The sequence below is a fragment of the Lagopus leucura genome, unplaced genomic scaffold, assembly GCF_019238085.1.
Source record: "Lagopus leucura isolate 7727_CA_CO unplaced genomic scaffold, USGS_WTPT01 Super-Scaffold_741, whole genome shotgun sequence".
In the NCBI taxonomy this organism is placed as follows: domain Eukaryota; kingdom Metazoa; phylum Chordata; class Aves; order Galliformes; family Phasianidae; genus Lagopus; species Lagopus leucura.
This window is the reverse complement of record NW_024962256.1, coordinates 8,793,307-8,817,579: the sequence shown is the minus strand read 5'-3', so window position 1 is coordinate 8,817,579 and position 24,273 is coordinate 8,793,307. Positions and strand designations below refer to the sequence as shown.

Sequence of the window (24,273 nt, the reverse complement as noted above, 5' to 3'; positions counted from 1 at the left end):
GGGGGGAAGGGAGGTGGGGTTAGGGTTAGGCTTTTCTGATTTTGTTTCTTTGCTGTTGTTTGTTTTTACTGTTTTAAATGTTTCTACCACATAGATTTCATTTTGGGTTGGTGTTGTAATTGTTTTGTGTATCTCGTGCAGATTGGAGGGCATAAACCCATTGTTTGACGCGAACAAGGTTGTTTCTCTCCCATCTTTTCCTTTGAGGTTCTCATGAATAGCTGTTTTGAAAGACTACTTACCTTCATTTTTCACCCATGGTGAAAAATGGTGAAAAATTTTCACCCATGGTGAAAAATGTGCTCTAGTATGGCATTCAGTAACTTGAGGCAAGAGTATATGACACAGACCTTTCTTTTTCTTTTTTTTTTTTTTCTTTTTTAGTGCTTGAGCAAAACCAGAGAACAGCACATAATTTAAGAGAAACGGCGTTGACTAATAAATGGGGCAAACTGGTGTTTTAGCAGCTAATACGAAACTGATTATACTAATGAGGGCTCCAGTGTATTAACTGACTGCTATTTACGAGCCCAAGGGTTTCACTTCCTAGCTGCAGGGCTCGCCGCAGTAGCTCCGAAATGCCACCTGCGACCGCGACCGGGGCGAGGGGCGGCCCAGCGCGGGCAGGGCGGCCCGGGGGGCGGCGCTCGGCTGTGCCCGGTGACCCCATGGAGCGCTCCGTGCTGCCGGAGGCGGTGCGTCCCGTCGGTCGCTTAATATGAACGATCTGCTTATTCTTTGAAGCTCGCAGCGAGACTGGTATTTGCCCAGTTTAGTGTGGCTGCTAGGGGGAATTAAGATTCAGTGCTGCTTTAGATGGCTTATTTAGAGCTTGGTTTGCCAGCGCTTGTACGGTGCTTATCTGATTTTTGGGTAGTGTCTCTCAATCCCTGAGTAATGGGTTTCTGGTTGGTAAGGATATCTAAGTTGTTCTTGGACTTCCACCATTTTACACCACATGGCAATATAGGTAACATATATCAGTACTCAGTCATTTTGTCATCCACAAACCAAAGAGTACCTCTGGCATCTGCTGCTGGGTGATGCTCCATGGAAAACAAACAAACAAAAAAAAACGTCTGTACCATGAGGATCCGATCAAACCTCTGAGTACGTGTGAGTGCACTCTGTCATCCACCCAAGTCTGCTGCTTAGTCATAAGTGTTTGCAGCTAAGAATATTGTCTTTACGTTCTTAATTGTTCATGTCTGGAGAATGCATTTTGTCTTTTCCATATTGGTTTTGCTGGTGTAGCTTAGCCCTGTACAAGCAGCCTCTTTGAGGAAAACACAGGGGTAACTTTCAAAGGAAGGAAAAATGTAGAATTGTATGGCTTTATTTTGATTAGCTTTTATTATCGAAGTCTAATTTATGATACTGAGTTATGCAATAAATAAACTGAGGAACATTATCAGCATGTAACTTATTTTTTTTCATGTAGTGAGGATAGCTGTGAAATTGTCTGGGTTTATGGATTATTCAGAACCTGTGGAGGCACTTACTTTGAAAGTTTTAGATAGCGAAGGCATTTTCCAGGATTTAAACAAGTGAGAGAATTATAAATTAAACTGAATGGCCAATGACGAGGCTCTCGTTTCTCCTGTGCCACTAGGATGGTTTTCTAGCTTATTTCTCCACTGGTTAGGTGCTGTAGAAGCAGGAGGTGAGTGACTTTCACAGTAGGCTTCATTTTTGCATACTAGAAAGTCTTTATCCATTGTGCGTACCACTAGTGTTAGTGCCAGAAGGTAGAGAGTTCTCATGAGCAGAAGACCAAAGCAAAATGACTTAATAATAACTAACCAGTTTGGCTGACAGCCTCACTGCTTGGATTAGAGACCCCCACATGTGGGTGATGATGTTCTGGCTGTCCTGGTGATGGAGGTGTTTGTAGACACGGAGGGATGACAGAGCCAGCTTTACACCTCTGTGCTGCAGGGCTGCTCCATCTGAGAGGGCTCTTGCTGGCTGCTGAGTCACTCCTGGGGCTGTGATGAGAGATGTGGCATTTAGCAGCACTTTATTGCATGTTGCTGACTTTGGGTGTGGGCGTGGAGTGATCTTTGCAGGAGACAATGATTGATATGACCTTCTGCAGCGCACGGCGTGTTTTGTTTAACAGCATTCTTGAGGGTGGAGAGCATTAAAGGAAACCAAGCGCAGACCAAGTTGTACAATGCCGTATTTCTGAAACCGTAAAACTCCTTCTGGTGCCCTTAATAAAGCTGGAGGCGTAATTCAATAGCATTATTTATAGAGCAGGTCAACACGGAGCCCTTTTTTCACATTTCTCTGGTCTTGAGGCACTAAAACAAGGGCCATCCGTGGAGCTGCAGTTTGATGCATCAGCTATAGCTTGTGCTTCCACTGCCAAATGCACCATAACAGAAGCATATTTCCACACCGTTATCTGCCTAACACACACACACATTTTATTTGTCCTTGCTTTGTAGCAATGAGTATCGCTCTTGAGAAATGAACCCTGCTTTCCTAGAATGCTTGTGTTGTCATTTACTGACAGTATTTTAGGGATTTTTTTTAATGATGTCATTATTTATATCATAGTAGTGCTTGGAAGCCACCTCTTCTAGCCCTAAGACACCCTTTTAAGCTTTCATTTCAGTGTAGACCTTTCTGCAGACATATATTAAGGAATTCATAGTTTATTTCACATAAAAAAAAGAAACATCCCCTCCAAAAGCATCTGTATGCTCCTGGTGCCTGAGTCTCCTGGGTGTCTGAAGGCCTCGAACACATTAACAACCTAAATTAAGTTATTGCATTAAGCTCATAAAATCAAAGAATTGTGTCTTTAATTCGAGGTAAAGTAAACACTACTGGAAAAGGAGAAATCTAGCAGATGGAAATGCATTTCAACGCTTCAGAGGTGCTTTTGCTGGAGCTGGTTTTGATTAGATACGTTAATTTGGCTAAAGTTGGAGTTTATAGGTCCGCACAAAACATTTCTCGAGGTGTTTTCTGTAGGTGCTTCTTGTTCTTTGTGGAGTTTTGTAACGCCTATACTCTAATGACAGAAAATTTGAGATACAAACTAAGCTTTTTATGCTCTCATTACAGTCAGGCATCTGTTCTGGAGAAACTGGCCGCCAACTGTAGTTGCTAGAACTTCTCACTTTCCTTTTTTCTGTAAATTGCTTCAGTAAATGATTCATTACAAGAAGAGGAACCCGCGCTCCGTAACTACTGTGGGTCTAGATTTCAGCTGCAGTTTCCCAAGGAAGATCTGTCCTCCTCTGAGCTTACCCCTGGTGCTCAAGTAGAGGAGCCTTAAGGGTGAGATTTTTCTCTTTCATGTTCTCAATGCAAAGGTTTTAAGAAAGGAGTTTTGAGCCCTTCATATGTGACTTAATTACTTAACATCTCCATTGGGAAAAGATTCTCTTTGAGAGCTTGCCTTGGCTGACTTCTGACCCACAGATAAAGACTGTCTGGATTGCTGTGCTAAATGCTGCTTTTATGTTAGAGAAAACTTTACAGAAGAGGAAAGGTGGGGAGAATGCATGCCAAGTTTCTCTTGGTGCATTCATCCATAAGCAGAGGTGGAGGTTGTTCTCTCTTTTTTTATTTTTAACCTGGTTCTCAAATTTTTATTGTTTGTTCACAATCTGCAATCTGGCTAAGTGTGACATAAAGCACGCAGAAACATTTGTGCTTATATTCTTTCCAAGAGGAACATAAATACAGCAAAACCAAACATGGGCGAAATCTATAGGTGCACACGGCCAAGTCCAAGGACCCAGTGACCCTGTGGATGAGGAACAGATTTATGGTATTGTTGTTCTGGGTATTATGGTGCGTGCTTGCTGGGAACAGGTTGGTCCCATACATGGCATAGCTTTATTTGTTGTTCCATTGCAAACTGGGATCTTTGTGCTGTTAAAAGATCACTGGGCTAGAGTTTTCTAAGCTATGAAAGCCGCATGAAGAGCAGTAAATTTGTGAGAGGCTGATGAAAGACTGTTTTCTTTGCAGTAGTAATAAGTTATCAGCAAATGAAGGTATTTGAATTTCCTCTTCAGATTGTGGTCTGAGTGTTGTCCTTTAACTGTGGTTGTCTGAAGAAATGAGAGGATGATAAGCGTTAAAGCCATTATCAAATGGCATTAGGTTCCATATCTATCACGTGCTCTGCCTCTGAAGATACAGATTGCTATCAACAGATAACAGAGTGCAGTCATGCTGTCTTCATCAGAAAGATAGCATCTTGTAGGCTGGTTGGTAAAAATTAGTATCACTTTTGTGTAGTTAAAGCACGTGTGGTATGGATGAAAGCATGGGCTTTGGTGAAGTGCTTAGGAGGATCAGTAGAAGGCCTTGGAAGTAAATGATGTTTGACATATGCAAGGATAAACATTTTCTAAGATGCTGAAAGCTATGAATTTCAGCAAAAAAAACCCCTTTTTCCTAGTTAGCTGTAGCTGCAAGTTACCTGGAGGGATTTTAGGTAGAATCACAGAATCACCAAGGTTGGAAGAGACCTACGAGATCATCCAGTCCGACTGTCCATGTTATGGGGATAACTAATTAGCAAGTACTGGATAATACTTGGACTTTCTCAGGCTCTGAACTATCCTTACTTTGGAGCAAACGTGTACTTTCATGGTACTTTAGCTGGCTGAGACTTATCTGCTGTATCATCACTTAAAGAATGCAAGTTATTGAGCGTTTACAGAAGTTACTGCTGCTCTTGGAACACTTATTTCTTTTCTTTACGTATTGAGACAAAGCCACAGTTGTGATCTGATATCAATGAGTAGTTTCTGTTGACTAATTTTTGTTTGAGTTTACAAGAAACTGTAATGACAGACTCCAATACTCAGTTTGTCTCTTCAGGATGCAGCTGTGTATGTTTCCTTTCACGCGCTCAGCACTAGATGAGAGATGAAATGCCCTATTCATGAAGAAGTACTTACACGGTACTTATGTACAGATGAGATATGTTTTTCCATCCGTTTTAATGCATGTCTCATGGAGAAGGTACCATACATGAGTCACTATGGCAAATTTCAGATGACAGGGTTAAGATAACAAAGTTCATGGAGAAAATTCAGTTTGGAGGTGGAGGAAAATCCCTTTTCCAGTCAGAAAATCAGTGAGCAACTGCTAGCATATACTCTAGAGTTGTCAGAACAATATTGTGTTTAACTATTGCAGCATAGAATCATAGAATGGCCTGGGTTGAAAAGAACCACAATGATCATGTAGTTTCAAACCCCTGCAGTGTGCAGGGTTGCCAGCCAGCAGACCAGGCTGCACAGAGCCACGTCCAGCCTGGCCTTGAATGCCTGCAGGGATGGGGCATCCACAGCCTCCTTGGGCAACCTGTTCCAGTGCATCAACAAATCCCCTTCAGAAAGGCTGCCTATTTATTGAAGCGTGAAGGTGTATCAAATGGATTCTAGTAGATGCCTTTTTGTAGCACTATTGTAAGTAGATAAATTTCACCATAAGATGAACGGGTACTGAAGGCATCATATTATGCATATTCTATTTATTCCACGTAATGTTATTCATCCCTCAAAAGCATCCTTAAATAAGCAGCTGATTTCTCACAGCCCACAAGTTTTAGCCATTTCTACTGCCTACCATTTGCAAAGTGACAGAAAGTATTAGATTTCAGATGGTGGAAAGAATATGTTTCTCACTTTAAATCAACTTGAGGTAGCAGCTGTTACAATCAAGTAAAATCAAATGTGTAAAAAGAACAAGATGGTAATCAGAGTAACATAACTGTGAATGTCAGAGTAACATAACTGTGAGTGCCCACTGTTTTGCAGCATGCTGAGGCTAAAAATGCTTGGCAAGTCCACTGGAAATACTCTGGGAACATTTATCTCCCACGTGTTGGTTCTGGACCCGTAATCAATGCAGGAGACAAAGACCCATGCTGAAAATAACTCTTCAGCACTGAAAGATCTCTTCCTGCAAATTCAGCTGTGTTATACTCTATCTGCATCTCTTTCTTGAATAAGAGTCGTCAGATGCTCTGAATGTGAAGATTTATTTCTCTTCATCCCGGCAAAGCTTTGGTGTGCATCTCACCTTAGGGGTGTGAATGGTGTAAGCCTAAATCTGAGACAGCCACTCAACTTTCATGTTGCAACCAATGCTAGGAAAGAGGCTTTCCAAGGATTTGGCTTTGCTTTTGGCTGCTCCCAACAGGTCCAGTGTGATTGGATTGTGTGTAGGTTTGTGGCATTTACTTTCCTGATGAATTTCATCTCTTGATTTTTGGTTCTCTGAAGTGGATTGTTAGGTGTGAGTGCATCCTTAGGCTGGATGTGGCTCTGGGCAGCCTGGTCTGGTGTTTGGCGACCCTGCCTGTGGCAGAGAGGTTGAAACTAAATGATCATTATGATAGTTTCCAACCCAGGCCATTCTATGGTTCCATAACTTTCAGCTCAAAAAACAAATTTGTCAATGTTTTTGAGGAAAACTAAAGTATGGAATTGCCAGATGGATACTCGGTTTGGCTTGCCACCCAGTGTAAATTTATAAAGCTGCTAGGTTAAAATTAGATGGGTTGAACACACCCAGGAAACGTTTATTTTTTTTGAATGAGTTCTGGATTGTGCAGGCAGATACAAGCAGCGTTGCTTCTGTAGGTTAACACTCTAATAATGTACATTTCAGAGATGTTATTTTTACTAAAGCTTGGAGAATGGGCTTTTACTTGCTTCTCTGCATTAATCATACTCTTGTTTATACAGTTTGGTAAATGGCGTGAGACTGCTGCACTATAATCTAAATTTATGTATCTCTGATGTTAGGGTGTCTGTATTTAACACATTAGGTCTTGGAAGGAAGTAGAATGCTTGAATGTTAGGAAGACTTTATTCTCTGAAAGAGTGGTGATGCAGTGGCATAGCTGCCCAGGGACTGGTGGGGTCACCATCCCTGGAGGTGTTCCAGAGCCATGGGGATGTGGGCAGTGGGCATGGTGGGGGTGGGCTGGGGTTGGACTTGGGGATTTGAGAGGTCTTTTCCAAGCCATGGGGAAATCCTATTTGTCTCAGCAATAACAAGACAGCGCTGGGGATATCTTCTCCTTCCAGGTTATCTTTGTTGTGGGTTACGTGTACTGCAGTTTTAAGATTGGTGCTTGCCCAGTGCTCAAGAAGAGCTGTTATCTGCCCAGGGTCTTGCTGTGTGCTGTCTGGCTGCCTTGAAGGCTGTGCAGCCACGCAGCCTTGTTCTTTGGTGAAAGAAAGAGCTTGACCCAAGCTCACTGCTGAGCTTTACTCTTCGTGGCTTGGAAGCAATCACTGCTGTAGTATCTGTGTGTTCTGTACTCACCGTATCAGGACTATTTGGTGTCCTGGTGTGAGCATGGAGAACAATTTTCACGTGGTCAGATAAGATGATGGAAACAAGCACACTGCCCTCACCAAAGCCAGCTTTGCAGGAATGCAAAAGGCGTATCTCTGTTGAGCAAGTTGCTCCAGCAGAGCATTTTTAAGTGAATCACAGCAATGCCTGTCCAGGGACTCAGACAAGAGAGCAGGCTTTGGAGTCTGAAAAGAAGTGGGATGGACCGCAGCCAGAAAGAAGTGCATGATAAAAAATAGCCTGCACTTTGTAAGTGAATTCTTCCAGTACTACAGCAGCTCTTTGCCTCTGGAGCTTTCTGAAGATAAGTACTTACTTGTTTTTGATTACAGCTCGACTACGGGGTGTATGGAAGCTGTATTTAGATATGAAAGCTTTTCCTACCTGTCTCTTCCCACCTCCTGGATTTTGGTGATTAAAAATAGTTGGAATGGAAAAATCCTGTATCAGATTAAACCCTTGTTTCATGTTTCTGTGTCTAATTAGTGCTTTTAGAGGGAATGCCATTGATTTGCAGGGTAACAGTGTGATTTATTCCTTGAAAGTGCATGTAGGCAAGAAGTTTTGTCATCGTGAAGTACTATGATAATCCTGTACTGAAAACGAAACTTAAAGGACTGTTTAATCTTATTAAATACATAACAAAGATGCTTGTGGCACAGTCAGGCTTATCACTTCTGCTGTGCCTAAAAATGTCTTTTGGGTGTTCTCTTTGCTTCTACCATGAGTTCCTTGATTCTTTTCTTTTGCTTCATAGCAAAAGAAAATGCATATGGCAAATCCATCCTGACAAATTTTAAGTGATATTAAACTGCTGAGTGGTTTAACCTCCTGTCTGTTCTGATCTTACAGTTTATACTGGATGTTTTTCTGGAGATTTAAGAAAACATGGCTTTTTTTCCAGAAAGGGATGAAAGTTAATTGACATTAACGCTGGTACTTTGCATCGCCTCTGGCTTGTGGTGATTTGGTCACATTCAGTGAGGGGCCAGCTGATTTGATAGCTGTTAAATAGATCTGATTTCTGCTTGTATACTGAATGCCACGACTTTTAAATCTGGTTCCTTCTTTTTGGGAAAGGAATCTGTGAGCCATACAGAATGGATGCATCACTTTCTCTGTTTTTGTGGAGCAACCTCAAGAACTGTGTAGGCTATATCAGGAGGTTGCTTACAGTAACCAGTGAGTAATACTAATAAAAAAGAATCCTGAACTTTGACCACGCATGATGTTCTAAGCCAGATTCAGACTTAAAATGGCACTTCTGTGAGAAGGCATGCACTGCTGTAATTAATGTAAAGATGAAGTTTTTATACAGTGCACGACTTTTCCATATGCAGTATAAATCCATTAGCGTTTCTCTAGCAATCCGCTATGTGAAATGAATAGAAAATAAGTGAGGCAAAAGGTGAATTGCTGGAGATGTTGCACATCACAGCAATGTCCTTTGATCAAGTGCTGAGCACCCAGTGAGCACTGTAGGCAAAATTGTGCTCTGATAAATACATCAGCACAACATTTTGCTCCATACTTGGGGAGGAGTGTCTTAAACACAGTGGTGTGAGCTCCATCTGGATGTGGATTCTCAGTGCATGGGACATGTGGTGCTATCAGCCTGGTGGCTGGATGTGGTGGTTTTTGTTCTTTTAGGATAAGTGTTCTTTACAGATAATGCCCCACAGAATCACAGAACGGCCAGGGTTGGAAGGGACATCAAGGATCATCAAACTTCAACCCTCTGCCACAGGCAGGGCCACCAACCTCCACATTTCATAGCAGCCCAGGCTGCCCAGGGCCCCATCCAACCTGGCCTTGAACACCTCCAGGGATGGACGGGGCATCACAGCCTCTCTGGGCAGTCTGTTCCATGCTCCAAGACTCTACTCTTTGCTTCAGCTCTAATCTTTGGTATAAATCTTGCATGGGAATTGTTTTTAGAAAATGCCCTTGTGTAGATCTGCGGCAACTACTGACTGGGCCTGGTCCCTGCTTTAAATGTAGAGGAATGCAGCCCTTGTCTTCTAAACCTTAATTCTAGTTTAAGTCTAACTGAGAGACCATTATGAGCTTCGGTGTTTATCAGTAGGACAGAGGCTGTCTGTCCTCAGATCTGTTTGGTTTTTCTGTCTGGACATTTTGATTTGCGCTGAACTCAAAGAAATGATGGGCCTGATTCTAGGTCAAGGTAAAACAAGTGAATTGTTAAGATACAGGATTTTTTTTGTTGTTGTGGAAACTTTTAGTGATGTGTCTTCTACTGGAAAATAATTTGACTTAAAAGTGGACAATATCAGGCTGAACAGTTATTTTCACAGCAGCAAGAAGCCTGCATCATTTCCAGGGACCTGCAGGAGACTTCAGATGTAGTGATGGATTACTGCGGAAGGCATTGCTCCTCTTTCCACATCTCCCTTTTTCTCCTTGATTCCAATAATCCCTTTACTCCGGCAGTGTTGATGCCCTAATTAAGTGGTGACTCAAACTTAGTAACAATTTCCTGAGTGCTGCTTGACAAATAATAGGAGTGGGTCCTTATGTGATTGAAAATACTGCTGTTGCTATGATTTTAGAGAGTTTGCAGGTTTTCTGCAAATAAAGGGTTTTGCTTGTTGCCGTTTTCTAGGGAAGTCCCTTGATGAGTCAGGAGCAGAGTCTGGTTTAGATCTTGAGGAAGAAACCATCTGGGTTAGGGAAGAAGCCGCAGTTATGATTTTGGCAAGATTGCCAATTTTAATTGGCAATTAGTGTCGATTCAGGAGGTTTGCTTTGGCTCTAAAGGCTTTAGGGCTGTATGTCTTGAAGAGTATTGTGCTCTTGAACAAGTGTTCTGCAGTTGTTCAACAGACTGAGTGTACAATCATGGGTTATGACCACTATATTCTGGCTTTTAAACTGCAACCAATTGTCAAGTGATTGCCTTAAAAACATCTGTGGTGGCTTGATGTCATTTCTTGGCAGTTGCATTTATTTTTTTTTTAATATATATAAATGTATATACATTAATGCTTTTGAGCAAATGGAGGAACTACACAACTTCAATCTGCAAGAGACTGCTGTGCTTTTCTAAAACCTCTGCAGGAGCATTTTTGGATTATTCTTTTATTTTACACTTATTTGTGTATCTTGCAAGGAGGCTGCAGAGATCACTGCATCAAGATCCTCATTTTATTGACTTATCATTTTTTTTGGCAGCTGTTTGATTTCTTTGAGGTAAATAGGAGAGAGTTCAGGCAAAGTTTATTTCCAGAAGTGCTAACTTGAGCAGCCAAATGTGTACAATAAGCAGGACAGAGCAAATCCACAATTATTCCTCTCCTTTCCTGAGCTTGTTTTCTTTCCTATAGACCCAGTTTTTATTACTCATACTGCTTGTTTATACAATGGGTGCCTCCTGCCCACTGACAGGATGAACTTCCTTGCACTGCTTGCACAAATACCTTGGCTTGCCCTGATGAGACTGTGTGTTTGAGAACAGAACCTTTATGCAGCCTCTAATCTTGGCCAGTCCTTGTCTTTTTCAGTAAGCTTGTATGAGGGGGAAAAAGCTAGTGGGTTAACAGGCGATGTGGGAAAGGGAAATGAATGGTGCGACTGTGCTGCAGTGCTTGGAGTATCAGTTATTTTTCTTGTATGAAACTTTCATGATGATTTCATGGTACTAGACTTCTCTTCTTCCTTTCTCTTTTCACGTGAGTCGTGGAAGTTGATCAGAGAAACACCAAGGTTGGAAAAGACCTTCAAACATCATGCAGTCCAACTGTCTACATACATCAATATTTGCCTGCTAAACCATGCCCCTCAGTACAGCATCTATCTGTTTCTTCAGCACTTTCAGGAAGAATGGATCAACCACTTCTGTGGGCAGCTTGTTACAGCTCCTCACTGCTCCTTGTCATGATATGGTTGTGAGCTGTTTTGCTTAAAGCCCCACATCTTCTTGTGGCTGCACTGGAGCTTTGGGCTTGAGCTGTCACTAGAGGTGAACTTGTGTCTGGAGCTTTCCTGGAGGATGTGGGATCAGCTTTGCTCTGAGATCCCAAAAAGCCTTAAAAGCACAAACTGTGAATTTGAATTGCACTGATTTTCTGCAAGGAAAGTACTTAGGCAGACAGTATTTATCCAGGCTGTTGAAAGCAATCAGAAAACTGTAGATAGAACAGTTTTGCCCACTAGCCATGCCCCTCTGTGCCACATCTCCACAGTTCTGAAATGCCTCCAGGGATGATGACTCCAACAATTCCCTGGGCAGCCTGTTCCAATGCATTGCACTCTTTTGTCCTAATACCCAACCCAAAATTAAGAAGATTCATTAGGGAAAAAACCTTTCTTTCTCTAGTGTTTAAAAACAACAACAAAAAAAAAAACCACACACACAAAAAAAAACAAAAATGCACATCAGCAGACAAAACCTTAGCATGCCTGGCATGGGTGGTGATTAGAAAAATGGAAAATGGACTGGGAGAAAAGAGAAAATCCCAAATCTCAATTGCTGAGACTGCAGAGCCCATCTGTGGGAGGTATGTGAGAGGTGTGCTTTGGCTGGATTTCCTCTCATCTGGCCTGTGAGTTGGTGGATGGTTTTGTAATTTGTCTTAGACATTTTCAGGTTGTGACTTGCCTAACATGACAACCTTCCCAGGTTGCATCTTCTAATGGCACTGATGACTCTGTCCCTGGTTCATGCCTCTGGCCATGTCCATTAGTGAGCATGGCCTTACTCAGTGAAAGAATGGTATGAGCAGATATTTATAGGTTTCTCCCAGCCCCAACTCTTCAAGCTTGTGGGAACTGGGGATAGCAACCATCAGTATATTAATTAATTGTTTAGTGTCTTCTAAATGCTTTCTAACTTTTGGCCTTGCTGAGATCCATGTTTTAATTATACTGTGTGAAGAAAGGAAACAAAGTGATGTGGCTCCATTGATATCAAAGAGGGAAAAACTGTTATACATCAATTTGGAAATATGTTTCTGGTCTACTTGAAGTGTGTTTACTATGGGTTTGTAGCATGCCACTCTTTGATGTGGCAGCAGGAAAAGCTGAGCATATCTAAAGGATAACAAGGCAAGTAGGAAATGCAGAACTAAGCGTACTAGCAGAAATTTGTCTTCCTTTAAAAAAAAAATGGGAGAAAAGAACAGTACATTAAAAATTAAGGATGGTGACCTGAAAAGTAGAAGTTGTATGCTGAGATGTCTGGAAGATGTGTGTCCATGTTTAAAATCTATTCCATCTGGTTTATGTTATTCTCAAGGAAGGGGATTTTGGTTATATGGCTGAGCATATGAAAGTAACTTCTTTTCATAGTCATTTTGATTAGTCTTCCCTTACAATCCTTTTAAAAGAGAGGAGGAAGATTATATGTAAAGTCTTTATTTAAAATAAATAAAAGGAAATTTCAAGTATTTTCTAGATGGCATTTGAAAATATACGAGTATTTGTTTATTCTTGGTGGTATCTATCTTTTTATCCTATCTAGCTGCCCTCTGGGCAAGAATTAAGATATGATGGATACTCTATATTCAGTCTTCTGGCTGACCAGCCTGAGCAGTATGGGGCAGTTTTACTTAAAGAAGGAGTTGTACAGAGAAACTAGCAATACAAAATCTGGTTTTAACAGTCCTATTAAATCCTCTGTTATCTTAGCTGGACTCTGCTTCAGTTTAAAGAAATAATGTGGGACCCGTTGGCTTCAGCAGGATTTTATTGAAATTTGAGGTAGAGGTTCTTTTTTTTTTTTTTTTTCTTTTCCATTCTGGTGTGTTGTCTCTCTATTATATTTATGTCTCCTACTTAGGAGATCCCCCAGATATTTTCATTTTTAAGAGGAGAGTTGATTTGGCCAAGGCACTTGAAAAGGCTTCTGTGGATTCCTGCTTCGTCAGCTGGTATATATTTATTTACATGCATAGACATGATCATAAATAATTCACCATTCATCTCAACAAGAGGAAATTACATGCTACATTATTCAAGAATGTACAAAGACGCTGCCTGCTGTGTAAAGAGTGTAAGATTCTGCCAGTGAACCAACAGCAGTTTCGCAACTAAAATAAAAAGACATAAATGGTTTATTATCAACTCAAGTCTCATAGATTTTTCTTCTGTCTGCAGTTTGCTTTCTACTTCAGTCAGTACTGAAATACAAAAAAGGTAAACTGTGTCTGTGATTACAACTGCTGGAAATGCTGAATGAGAGCAATGACAAAGAGATGCTTTGGATTGCTTGCTTTTGTGGGATGAATGAGGAAAGCTTGGGCTGCTTACACTGGGGAAAATCCTGGCGTGCATCCTGCACTGCACAGTGAAAGAACAGGGAATGAATTTAATTAAAACCTCTTGGTGAAGAAAGGGAGTGGCTGTTAAGGAATTATGTTCTGGCTTTCGTGTGTTTATTACAGTGGGGTTTTATGGCATGAACATGACAGTGGGAAATCACATTAAATGTAAGTCTGCAACTAACACTTACAGATCCACCTCTCTGTGCTCTGTTAGCTGAGTGCTGCCATACTGCCCTGTGGTAGGTCTTCAGAGATCATCCATTGAAGCAGCTTGTTGCAGTGTGTAAGCTGGCAGAGTTATGGTTGCTGGTGAACTGCAAATTCTCCCTCCTGACTGGTGTGATTAAGATCTCATTTATGCTGTAGCCTAAGCATATTTCATTTCTTTTTTTCTTTTGCCCTTGGATCACCTTTCCCATAAAACATTTTCCTCAGCTTGCAAAGATGTAGTTAGTGAGATTTTTCTTTGAGTTTATAATATGTTCACTGCACCTGACGAGGGTTCAATAAATTCCAGTCCATTTTATTAACATGCAAACGGACATAAAATTGTATGGAGAAGCTTATGCAGCATTTGTATAATCCTGTGCTCTGGATCCATTAATGCATCTCAAATGGCTCTTTTAAGAAGTTTGAGAATTAATGTCAAGTACCCAAACCTTGGATTGATTGTGCAGGAGTGTCTCAGATCAATCTGTTCAGCCACTAACACCAAGTGAGTTTTAGGTCCCAATTAGAGGAGGGCTGGAATATAAAAATAGATTTTTCTTTTAGCAGTGCATAGTAACTGGTCCCTCTGAGATGCGGGCTGATTGTCAGAGTGGAGGAGCTTAGGGAGGAAGGACTGCTCAGAAGTACATGTGTATCACCTAGTATGTTTAATTGTACTGATGCTGTATAGTTTTTTCTAGCTACCCAGATGTTGTAACTACCAGCATAACCTGCTGTCTGTTCTTTGTGCATTTTTTTTCCAAGAGGTTGCTGCTTTCACCTCCATTTTCTTACTGAGGCCCTTGTTTCCATCTCCTCTTTATGGGCAGTGTTGTTTGTTTGTTTGTTTTTTAATGGAAGGATTTCTGTTTTCATGATTTCTCCTCTTGGAACCTCTATTCCATCCTCCATGAATGATATCCAAATCAGTGTTCCTTCAGTCTCTTCCCACCAACCTTTTTTCCTCAGTGAAATTATCTGCTCATATTCCATATTGCCACCAGAACAGTTGACTGACAAAGTGGAGACTTCTTTCTTATTGCCAAATCCTCCCTTCCTTGTCCTCCCGCTCTCCAGCAATAGGGACTGTCCATGTCATGGTGTTGGACTAGGTGATCTCCCTGATGAGAGAACTGCTGACCTTTTTCCCCACTTCAATCTTGTATCCTCCTCTCTCCTTGCCATTATGTTGGTGCTGAAGAATGGAGGTGTTGGGGGAAGCAGGTGGCTGCTCTCACAGATGTCCACATGGGGACAGACAAAGGGTGTCGAAGTGATGGAACCATTCTACCCAAATCAAGTGACAAAAGCCAAAATAAATGTTGACCTTCAAAGGCATACATTACAACTTCTTTTTTTTTTTTTTTTTTTTTTTTGGCATCTATTATTTTCCTTTTCAGGTTTTCTTAAGTTTACTACTTCATTTTTGGCTTTTGAAAATTGCTTTAAAATATTTCCCGTCTTCAGTTCTCAAACCACAGTAATTCTTAGGATTCTTAGAAATACAAAATGTAAGTATTACCTGGAATATTGAAGCACATGTATCATCTGTCAGCTTTTGTATTTGTTCATTTGTCTTCTCCAAACAGAGATTTGCTTTTGACCTGAAAAACTGGGTATTCCCAGTAAGGGATTTAATACACTCCAAAACCAGAAAGTCTAGAGGAACTACACCTTAACATGTGCTTTAATTATGACCATCCCTTGGAAGGCTGATCACTTGGTAGTGCATTTAAGTGTCTGCTCTGAGTTCTGCCTGCAATCACAGAATTGCTCAGGTTGGAAAAGACCTTAAAGATCATCAAGTCCAACCGCAACCTAACCATACTGCCCTAACAATGCCAAATATAAGCACAAACAACTCTGAACGCCTCTGGCCACTCTTTGGCTGTAAGCAACCATGGTGCTTATTAGAGGCACATGCCTTTTGCAGCATGGTCCTTCAGCCTGAATGTGGCACCCACAAGTGCTCGGAATGAGGAAACATCCACTTGAGGGGCTCCTGCACAACCTCACCTGCACTGAAGTGCTGGCATTTGAGAGGGTTTGCTGGGTCAAGGCTTTGTCTTGGATTTGCTGTGCTGATGGTACATTTCATTTAACTAACACATCTTGACGTTTTTTATTGAGCGGTATGTTTTCAAGATATATTTGACAAGAAATGCTGAAAGCATCTTGCTGACTTTTCTCTGTGTTACTGGTAGTTGCTCTTGTCCCAGAGCCATTAGGTACAGAAGCCAGAGATCCTGATGTGAGTTTTTGCTTACATCTGTATTTCAGCCCTTCAATTTACTGAATGCTTTCCTTGTGGCTTCTTTGATTGGCTGTTGTTTGACCTTCTTCCCTATGGTCTTGAAAGCAGGCTGTTGCCTTTTCCCTGCCTCATCTTCTGACCTGAGTTTCTGCCTCATTTCAAGGAAGTTAATGTAAGGCTGTCGTGCACAGAGGGTGGGAATTTAACTTGTGTTACTGGCTGCTACCCAAAAAGAACAGATTAAAAGCTGTTACAGAGGTCAGTGACCAGATGAAGGAGAGACAGTGGTGTTAACTGTGGCTGCCACAACTATTTGATGTGGGCAGGAGTGTGGGTGGAAAAAAAAAACAAACCAAAACAGCAACCCATTGTAGACCTGAAGCCAAGCACTTCCCAGGTTTAATATCGTGAGTACTGTAATTAACATCCTTAGCATGCAGGAGACATCTTTCAAATGCTAGCGTGAAATTGCTGGTGATGAATTGTAGTTCTGCCATAACCTCAAATGAAGGTAAATGTGAGTATTTCTGAGTTTGCTCTTCTGGTTGATGGTATATATGGCTTTGTTTCTTTAGGTTACACGGCGCGGATCCTTGAGAGCATCTCTGGGATGATGAAGCTTCCAGGAGCAGCAGCCTGGTTTGGAATCTGAGTGCTTTAAGACTGTCTGGGAATTTCTACCCACATTTGCCTATTCCAGTGTAAATCAGAGGACAATGAATTCATTTCATTTTTTGCATATTGTCACACTACATAACAATTTTCCTTCTTTCCCGTTTTGTTCAATGGGAAAAACTTGAGCCAATGGTGCAGCTGATTCTCACTTTGCTGCGTTCCTCCTCCTGAGCCAAATTCCTGGAAACCACGTCCGCAGTACATCTATTTTTGAAGCTGGTGTTCTTTTTTCTGCATATGCCACACGTGGCTTTTGGAGTGCTAACTATTCTGGGTTGAACCTGCCCTTTTATGTTGAAGAGAATTCATAGAATCACTCGAGGAATTCAATAATTTCAGTCTTTCAGAAAATGACTCATGCTTCAGAAGTGTTTTTGTGGCTGTCCTTGGCTTTGTAATGCAGGAGTTTAACAGTATTAATATGAGGCATTGCATTAATTGTTGCATACACTTATTACCAAATGACTTGAACAGACAGTGTTTCAGATGTCGTGGCCATAGCCACAATAACCAGAAGTGTCCTGTTTGCAAAGGAGAGAACGGAATCCCTTTGTACGCTGATAGTAAGCAGATGAAGTTGCTTGCAGTTTTGGAAGTAAGGACTGATCACAGTGAAAGCTGGAATGGATTTTTCTGCTTGAAGAAGGGGAAGCTATGCAGCTTAATATTTGGGTTGGTTATAATGACTCTAGTGATGGCATCCTATGTACTGACTGGAGCCAAGCACGGCCTGTTGTTAATACCATCTCCCTTCCATTACGGAGCTTTTACTAGCAATCCAAGCTTAATGGACAATGAAAGCCTTACTGACATGAAAGATCATTACCAGCCTTCTAAAATTAATATTTCATATGTAAAGGATTATCCAAGCATTAAATTAATTATTGACACTATTACTTCAAAGATAGAGTTTATAACGAGACAGCGCCCTGGTTTAGAGGAGCTGAGGAAACAAGAGCCACATGTAAGTATGAATTAAAGCATCTGAAACTGCTGCGTGTTGGTTTGTTTCGAGGATTTGGGGTTGATCTTCTGAGATCAAAACAGTGCAGCTACTCTGATGTATGCATTGTGATTCACACCACCCAGAGCCTCCTGATTTACGCCTGTTGAAAAGCTGATATTACAGACCACATCCTTCTGAGTCACAGGCAAAATGGATGGGCTGTCTAAACGTTCTTGACACCTGAAACAGAAAATCAGGCAGTCTTCCGACGGCTGTACAATCTAATTGAATTGAGAACCTTGCCTCACTCAAAGTCATTCTGAGTTAGTCACATTTGCCAGCAACCTGAAATGATAAATAAGAAAGCAGCCTTTCTGTCGGCAGTATGCGTTCCTGAAAAAAATGGACATTGCAGACTTTGTGTAGTTCAGATTGGAAGTTAATCTGAGCATTACAACTTTGACTTGAAAAGTTAATTCCTGGGGTGGCAGTGAGGTGGGGAAGTATGGATTCTGGCCTTAAAATCAAAGCCTTTCCCATTGTATTCCCCTCCCACTCCAACTGTTTGTACTGGATTTGGTTCCAATGCCACTAGAAGAAAAAAGTTGTTTTTCTAAAAAAAAAAAAAAGCTAAGGAGTTATGTCCAAATATGTTTCTATTGTTTACTGTGCTATGTTAGAAAAATAGAGTTGCCATTTCCTTGCTGCCTGTACTGAAATTGTTGTTCTTTATGTTGCAGATGTTTTCAGTAATTCCTAATAAATTCCTTCCAAATAGCAAGAATCCTTGTTGGTATGAAGAGTACAGAGGAAACACAACCACAGACCCTTATACAACAAACTCCTATGCACTCTATTCAAAGCGTTTTCGAACCATATTCGATTACCTCAGGAAGGTGTTTTGGAACCACTTGTACCATTACAAGGACAAACACTACCGGCTGCGCTGTCTCCCCCATTTCTACATCATTGGGCAGCCCAAGTGTGGGACGACGGATCTGTACGACAGGCTTCGGCTGCACCCCGACGTTCGGTTCTCCGCCATCAAAGAGCCTCACTGGTGGACGAGGAAGCGCTTTGGTGAGTCAACGTGCTTTGTGGTATTCAGGAGAGCTGCCTCCATGAAGCTTTGATGCTTCTTGTGTGTATCCGGGATTAATTTGCTGGATTTGTTGCATACTGATTTACCTTGTTGTTTAAAAAAAAATATATATCCCGGTGACAAATGCTTTTGTTTGGTGATATTTTGGGTTAAACCTTTGGAGATGATGCACGTGAGGGAATGAAGGGTCTGGAGCATAAGTCTTATGAAGAGCAGAGATTGTTCAGTCTGGAGAAGAGGAGGCTCAGGGAAGATCTCATTGCACTCTACAACTTCCTGAAGGGAGGTTGTGGTGAGGAGGGTTTGGCCTCTTCTCCCAGCCATCAAACAGGACCCGAGGAAATGGCTGCAAGTTGCGCCATGGAAGATTTAGATTAGATATAAGGAAAAGCTTTTTCTCTCCAAGAGTGGTCAGGCACAGGAAGGGGCTGCCCAGGGAGGTGGTGGAGTCACTGTTCCTGGTGGTGTGTGAGAGGAGTCTGGATGAGGTGCTTCAAGATATGGTTTAGTAGCTTAGTGGGTAGCATTGGCGATATTGGGATGGTTGGACTGGATGATCTTGTAGGTTGTTTCCAGCCTTGTGATTCTATGACTTTACGTTTCATCTGGTTTGTTAGCAGTTTGGAAAATCTAAGAAAAAAAAAAAAAATTAAAATCCTGGATAAAACTAATGCTGTTTTGTAAAAGCAGGAAGAATAATAGATGGGTTGTGATAGGAGATTTAAAGAATAGCAATAACTGTTTTACTTTGCAATGTTTTTCTGTAAAGCCTTTTTTAAATGAATAGTGCTGGGTTGGTATTTGATACATGGATTTCTTCAGTCCTTCTGATTCAGTAAAGTACAGCTGGTTTTGGTAGCTGCTTTGCTAGACAGCTCTCTCCCACCGAGGAACCTGGACGTATTTCTAATGCTTTTCCTCCTGAGTGGTATCAATATTTCATGACATGACTCTTCATCTCTAGAGGCAGACAGCAGCTGAGGTTATGGCCTGCTGGAGCAAGGCACATCCATCTCTTGTGGTTGCTTCTTCAAAGGATGGCTGAGAGCCATGGGCCTGGCTGCATCATTTTATCCAACTGAAGTGTTTATGTCCTTCGTGTTCTCTTTCCCCTGGGTGCCAGCACGGGTCAGTCTTGTGGTTAAAGACGAGATGAGACTCAGCAGCTCCAGTTTTAGTTCCTGGCTTTGTTTTGTGCTTAGTCCTTTCCTTAGTACTCAATTTATTCCACCCAGGAACACTCTGTGTCTTCCCACTGTAATGGAGGTGGGGTCCAGCTGCTCGGAGCTGGGACACTGATATTAGAGTTCACAGGCTTTTCAGTGATACAACCATTTCCAGAAGGAAGATGCTGGTTATCTATGCTTCTATTATAGGAGTTTTGATCTTCACTGCTTGCTGGGGTGGGCTCAGCCATGGATCTGGGATTTCTAACCTATACACAAATGGCTTTGTTTTCTTCACTGGATTTGTATTTTCTTTCTTGGCAAGTGCTGTGAGAAAGTGGTTCATTTCAAACTCTGAGTGGTAGCTCATATGTAGCATAGCACAGAAATAGCTCAGAAGCAGTGAGCTTGGCTTTCTTTGTTTTGAATACAACTAACCCTCTTCAAAGTATTTTAGACATTGTTATAAATTAAGAGCTAAAGCAAAATGATGAAAACAGTTTTGCTTTTGACGTAACTAGCTCCAGTTCTGGAGATGCTGGAGGTACCAGTGTGCATGGGGCTACTTGAGAACTCAAACAAGAGCCATCATGGTTACCAGGGAGCCTCATGGGAAGGAGCTCATTCTGCACAGGCAGAGGCTAGCTGAAGAGGAATTGATAAGAACTGCCTTCTGGACTGAGGGAGGAAAGTCAGATCAGTGAGGAAAGTGGATTTGAGAGTTGGATGCTGTGAGTGCCACACTGCTTCTCTGTGGGTCTGAAGGTGCAGGGTCCATCAGCAAAGCCATCTGTAGAAGTTTGTTCCTTCCATGAGAGTATCTTGTCCACGACGACTTTCTTTTCATAATTTTTTTTTTTTTTTTTTTTTTTTTTTTAAGTTTTTAATTTTTTAAAGCTGAAGAATGAGGAAAGCCTGCAGAACCCAGGATCTGGTGGGAGGGAGATCAGTAGAACTGACCTGTTCATCATCTCAGGCTGTCTGCCATTTGGGAAGATGAAATTTTTGTTTCCTCTGCAGTACTTTATCTGGTGGCTGCTATTTGGATGGGGAGGTGCATAAAACAAATAGTCTAAGCTGTGAAACTGAGTCAGCACCATTTAAAAGCCAGCTTGTGGGTATGACTCCTATGCTGCTGGCTATTAAGTCGTTTAGTTTCTGACACTTATCTGGAGAAGAAAGTCTCTTTGTTCCATGGCATTCTCTAATTCAGTGATTTTTACAAGACTGACTAATTTCAGCTAAAGCCAAATAACCCTCCTGGGAAGGTCTCATTTCACAAATCATCGCTTTCCTGTTCTGCTGGGATGGCTGATGCTTGGCAGGACTTTGTCCCAGCTTGACTGTCTCTCTTCCTGGCCCTTAGCCACAGCTTCCACTCACAGGTGTGGGGTGACAATAAATGACACTGTGCATGCAGAGAGAAGGCTGGTGTCATTGAACGTGCCCTGGAGTGTGAGGTGAGAGAGGAGAAGTAAGGTGCCAATGTGTAGCCTTGCTTTCCTTCTTCTGAAAGAGGAGCACATAAATGATTTCTCAGTTCTGATTTTGCTGAGTGCAGGTTGGTTTGCATATTTGTCGTTAGAGTCTGGTTTTAGTCTCAATACAGTAACTCTAGTGGGAGTCCATATTACTCCGGTTTATACTGTTGTAAATGTAAGCAGAATCTGGTCTTTCATATTCATTCTTAAAGCTAAATTCAGAAGAAAATAAATACAAGCTATTCATGCAGGAGCTGTAAAACAGATTACTTAAGATATCTGCTATCATTGTGAATGTATGGCTTAATCGTATAGTATCTTGCATCTCTGCTACTTCATTATTGGCACTTCTGAGTGTTACACTTCATGGCTCTAATTTTGTACTGCCGTTAGCTGGATCAGATCCAGAAATGTTAACGAGGCTGTCTTCATCTACCCAGCAGTTAATCTTGCACTGCTATATATGTTTATGTATATATTTAACTTCTTTCTTTTCACTGTTTCTAGGAATCATTCGTCTCAGGGATGGATTTCACGATCGCTACCCAGTGGAAGATTACCTTGATCTGTTTGACTTAGCAGCTCATCAAATTCAGGGTGTGCTGCAGAGCGAGGCAGCAAAAGAGCACAGCGAGATGAATAACATCATAATTGGTAGGGCAGATACAGCTACTGAAATGTTTGTATCTGTGGGCTCATAGCATCTGGAATTGACTGGAAAGGGGCACTTTTAGGTGTGACTGAATCACTGCATGGGGCTGCTGATAGTGGTTTCCTCTGCTGTGTGTGCATAGTGTGGAAGTTGTTATAAGATGCCCGAGAAAGCAGAGCATGCCTGATGAACATCAGCGTTTAATTATATAATACAATAAAAAGAGAACAAGGGAATTTCGTTACTCCTTCCAACATAGTTTGTGTTTTGTTATTATTACAAAGGGTTTGCCTGTAGCTTCAGGTTCAAACGCTGCAGTGGTATATGTTTCCCCCAGGCATAGCAAACAAATTATGCCATTTGTTTTTACAGTCCTGTAGAAATCCTGAGCAACGCTTTCCATGATAGCAGCACAACTCCAGTTGGTTCTTCTCAGGCTCCATCATAAGAGATGTGTAGGAAGGGGCCGCCCTTTTGTGTGCCATCATCCCTATGTAGCCTATGGTGGACTGAAATAAACTTAGTGAAACTCTTGAGCTGTCTTGTTACCAGCAGAGATAACACAAGTTCCTAGCAGGAAAACATAGGGTCAAGCTGAGGCTATCTAAGAACTAAGAAGCACGGTACTGGATCCAATCAGAAGATAATTTTATGGCTCCAGTTGATATTAACTTAGCATTAGAAATGTAAAGGTCCAGTTCAGAAGTGCCATTGTGTTGCCCTGTGTGGATGCTTGCGATCAGATCCAGGCTCCATGAAGTGCGCCTGGATTTGCTCTCCACAACACATGGTGGCCGATGCACTATTGTGCAACTGGATTATGGTGCCTGTGAGGAAAGTCAGCAGGTATTCTTAAGTTCTGGTTTTGCTTTCTGCTAGAAGCAGAAAACCAAAGGAAGGACGCTTTGGCCTCAAAATCAACCAGGGAAACTGGATGTTTCCACGAAAAGGCTGGTTTGTTGAAAAGAGACTTTTGAAGTAAGCTGAAGTCCTACAGAAATTGGGGTTTTTGCTTCCCTTCCTTCGAGGGAACACCCTCAGAATCTTCATCACGTTCTGACGCAAGAATAATGAACCTGTTGTTGACTTGATGAAATGGTGACATTGTCTTCCATTGCCCAGCCTTGGCTGCAGTCATGTCTGTGTGACACCACCTCAGCCTCTGTTGAAATCTGCCATCTGAACTATCAAATATTCGGTGCTGAGCAAAACTCGTAGGACTAAGAAATATTGCCATCAAGGACATCTGCAGATTTTCCTTCTACTTACAGTAATATCTCCTGCCCTTTTATGGGTGAAGTGTTTATACTAATTATATTCCCTAATCTAATCAGCAATGTACATCTTTGATTACTTACCTCCTGTTGTAGCTTTTTCTGGAGCTCAATTGTGTTTCTTTTTCCTGTACTCTCATTTCTTGTTTCATTAAGGTTCTGTTCACCTTTCTTATTAAGTTTACAGCAAAAGTCTTGAATGATTATTCTCATTAAGTCATTTTTTTATTACCTTGGTTCAAAAAAAAAAAAAACCCAACAAAACCAAAACACACAACCCACAACAACACTGAAACAAGGCTAGCTTGTCAAACTCGAATTTGTGTGAATATCAGGTTTGCTTAGAATCCTCCTCTTATTTTGAGCGATTGGTAACAAAAATCTAATTAAAGCTGTGAGCATTTCAGTTGTTCATCATGCTACATGATTTTGAGAACTTCAGCTTTGTTGGATATTATTGGGTAATAATTGCATTTTTGCAAATAGAATGATGTCTGCTGAGAGATGAACCAGAGCGGACGGTGCTGCTCTAGCTTGAGGCATTCTGAGCAAGGCTTGTTTATCTGTGATCATTAATAGGATGAGTTCACAAGATTGTCTTTAGAAAACATAATATGATTATAATCCATTAGTGACCAAATACAGAAGTTATACACTTATTCTTTAGGCAGCTTATTAATTCATATTTTCTTTAAGTCCATAAGAAAAGATAATTTTTTTGGTTGCTCTGCAATAATGAGATGTAATTGCCAGCAGTGTTTAATTTATCTCATGTCTAGTATGGCTCACTCTTTGCAGATATTAAATCTGTATTATTACACAGTAGAGAATACTGTCAAATTACTAGGAGATGGTTTTTTTTGGTTTTTTTTTTTTTTTTTT

At 41.3% G+C, this 24,273-nt stretch overlaps 1 protein-coding gene across 3 annotated transcripts in view; it reads left to right on the top strand.

Moving 5' to 3' along the window:
* CHST15 (carbohydrate sulfotransferase 15) overlaps positions 1-24,273 on the top strand; it is a 45,226-nt gene that overhangs the window by 10,892 nt on the left and 10,061 nt on the right. Inside the window, exons 1-4 of one of the 3 annotated variants that reach the window (XM_042863686.1) lie at positions 1,650-1,663; positions 16,671-17,734; positions 18,457-18,796; positions 21,973-22,119. In XM_042863686.1, the coding sequence (XP_042719620.1) occupies positions 17,168-17,734; positions 18,457-18,796; positions 21,973-22,119 (1,054 nt within the window). In that variant the 5' untranslated portion in view covers positions 1,650-1,663; positions 16,671-17,167. Of the gene's footprint in view, positions 1-1,649; positions 1,664-7,486; positions 7,600-16,670; positions 17,735-18,456; positions 18,797-21,972; positions 22,120-24,273 lie in introns of those variants that run through there. The other 2 variants (XM_042863687.1, XM_042863685.1) reach the window with 2 other exon arrangements.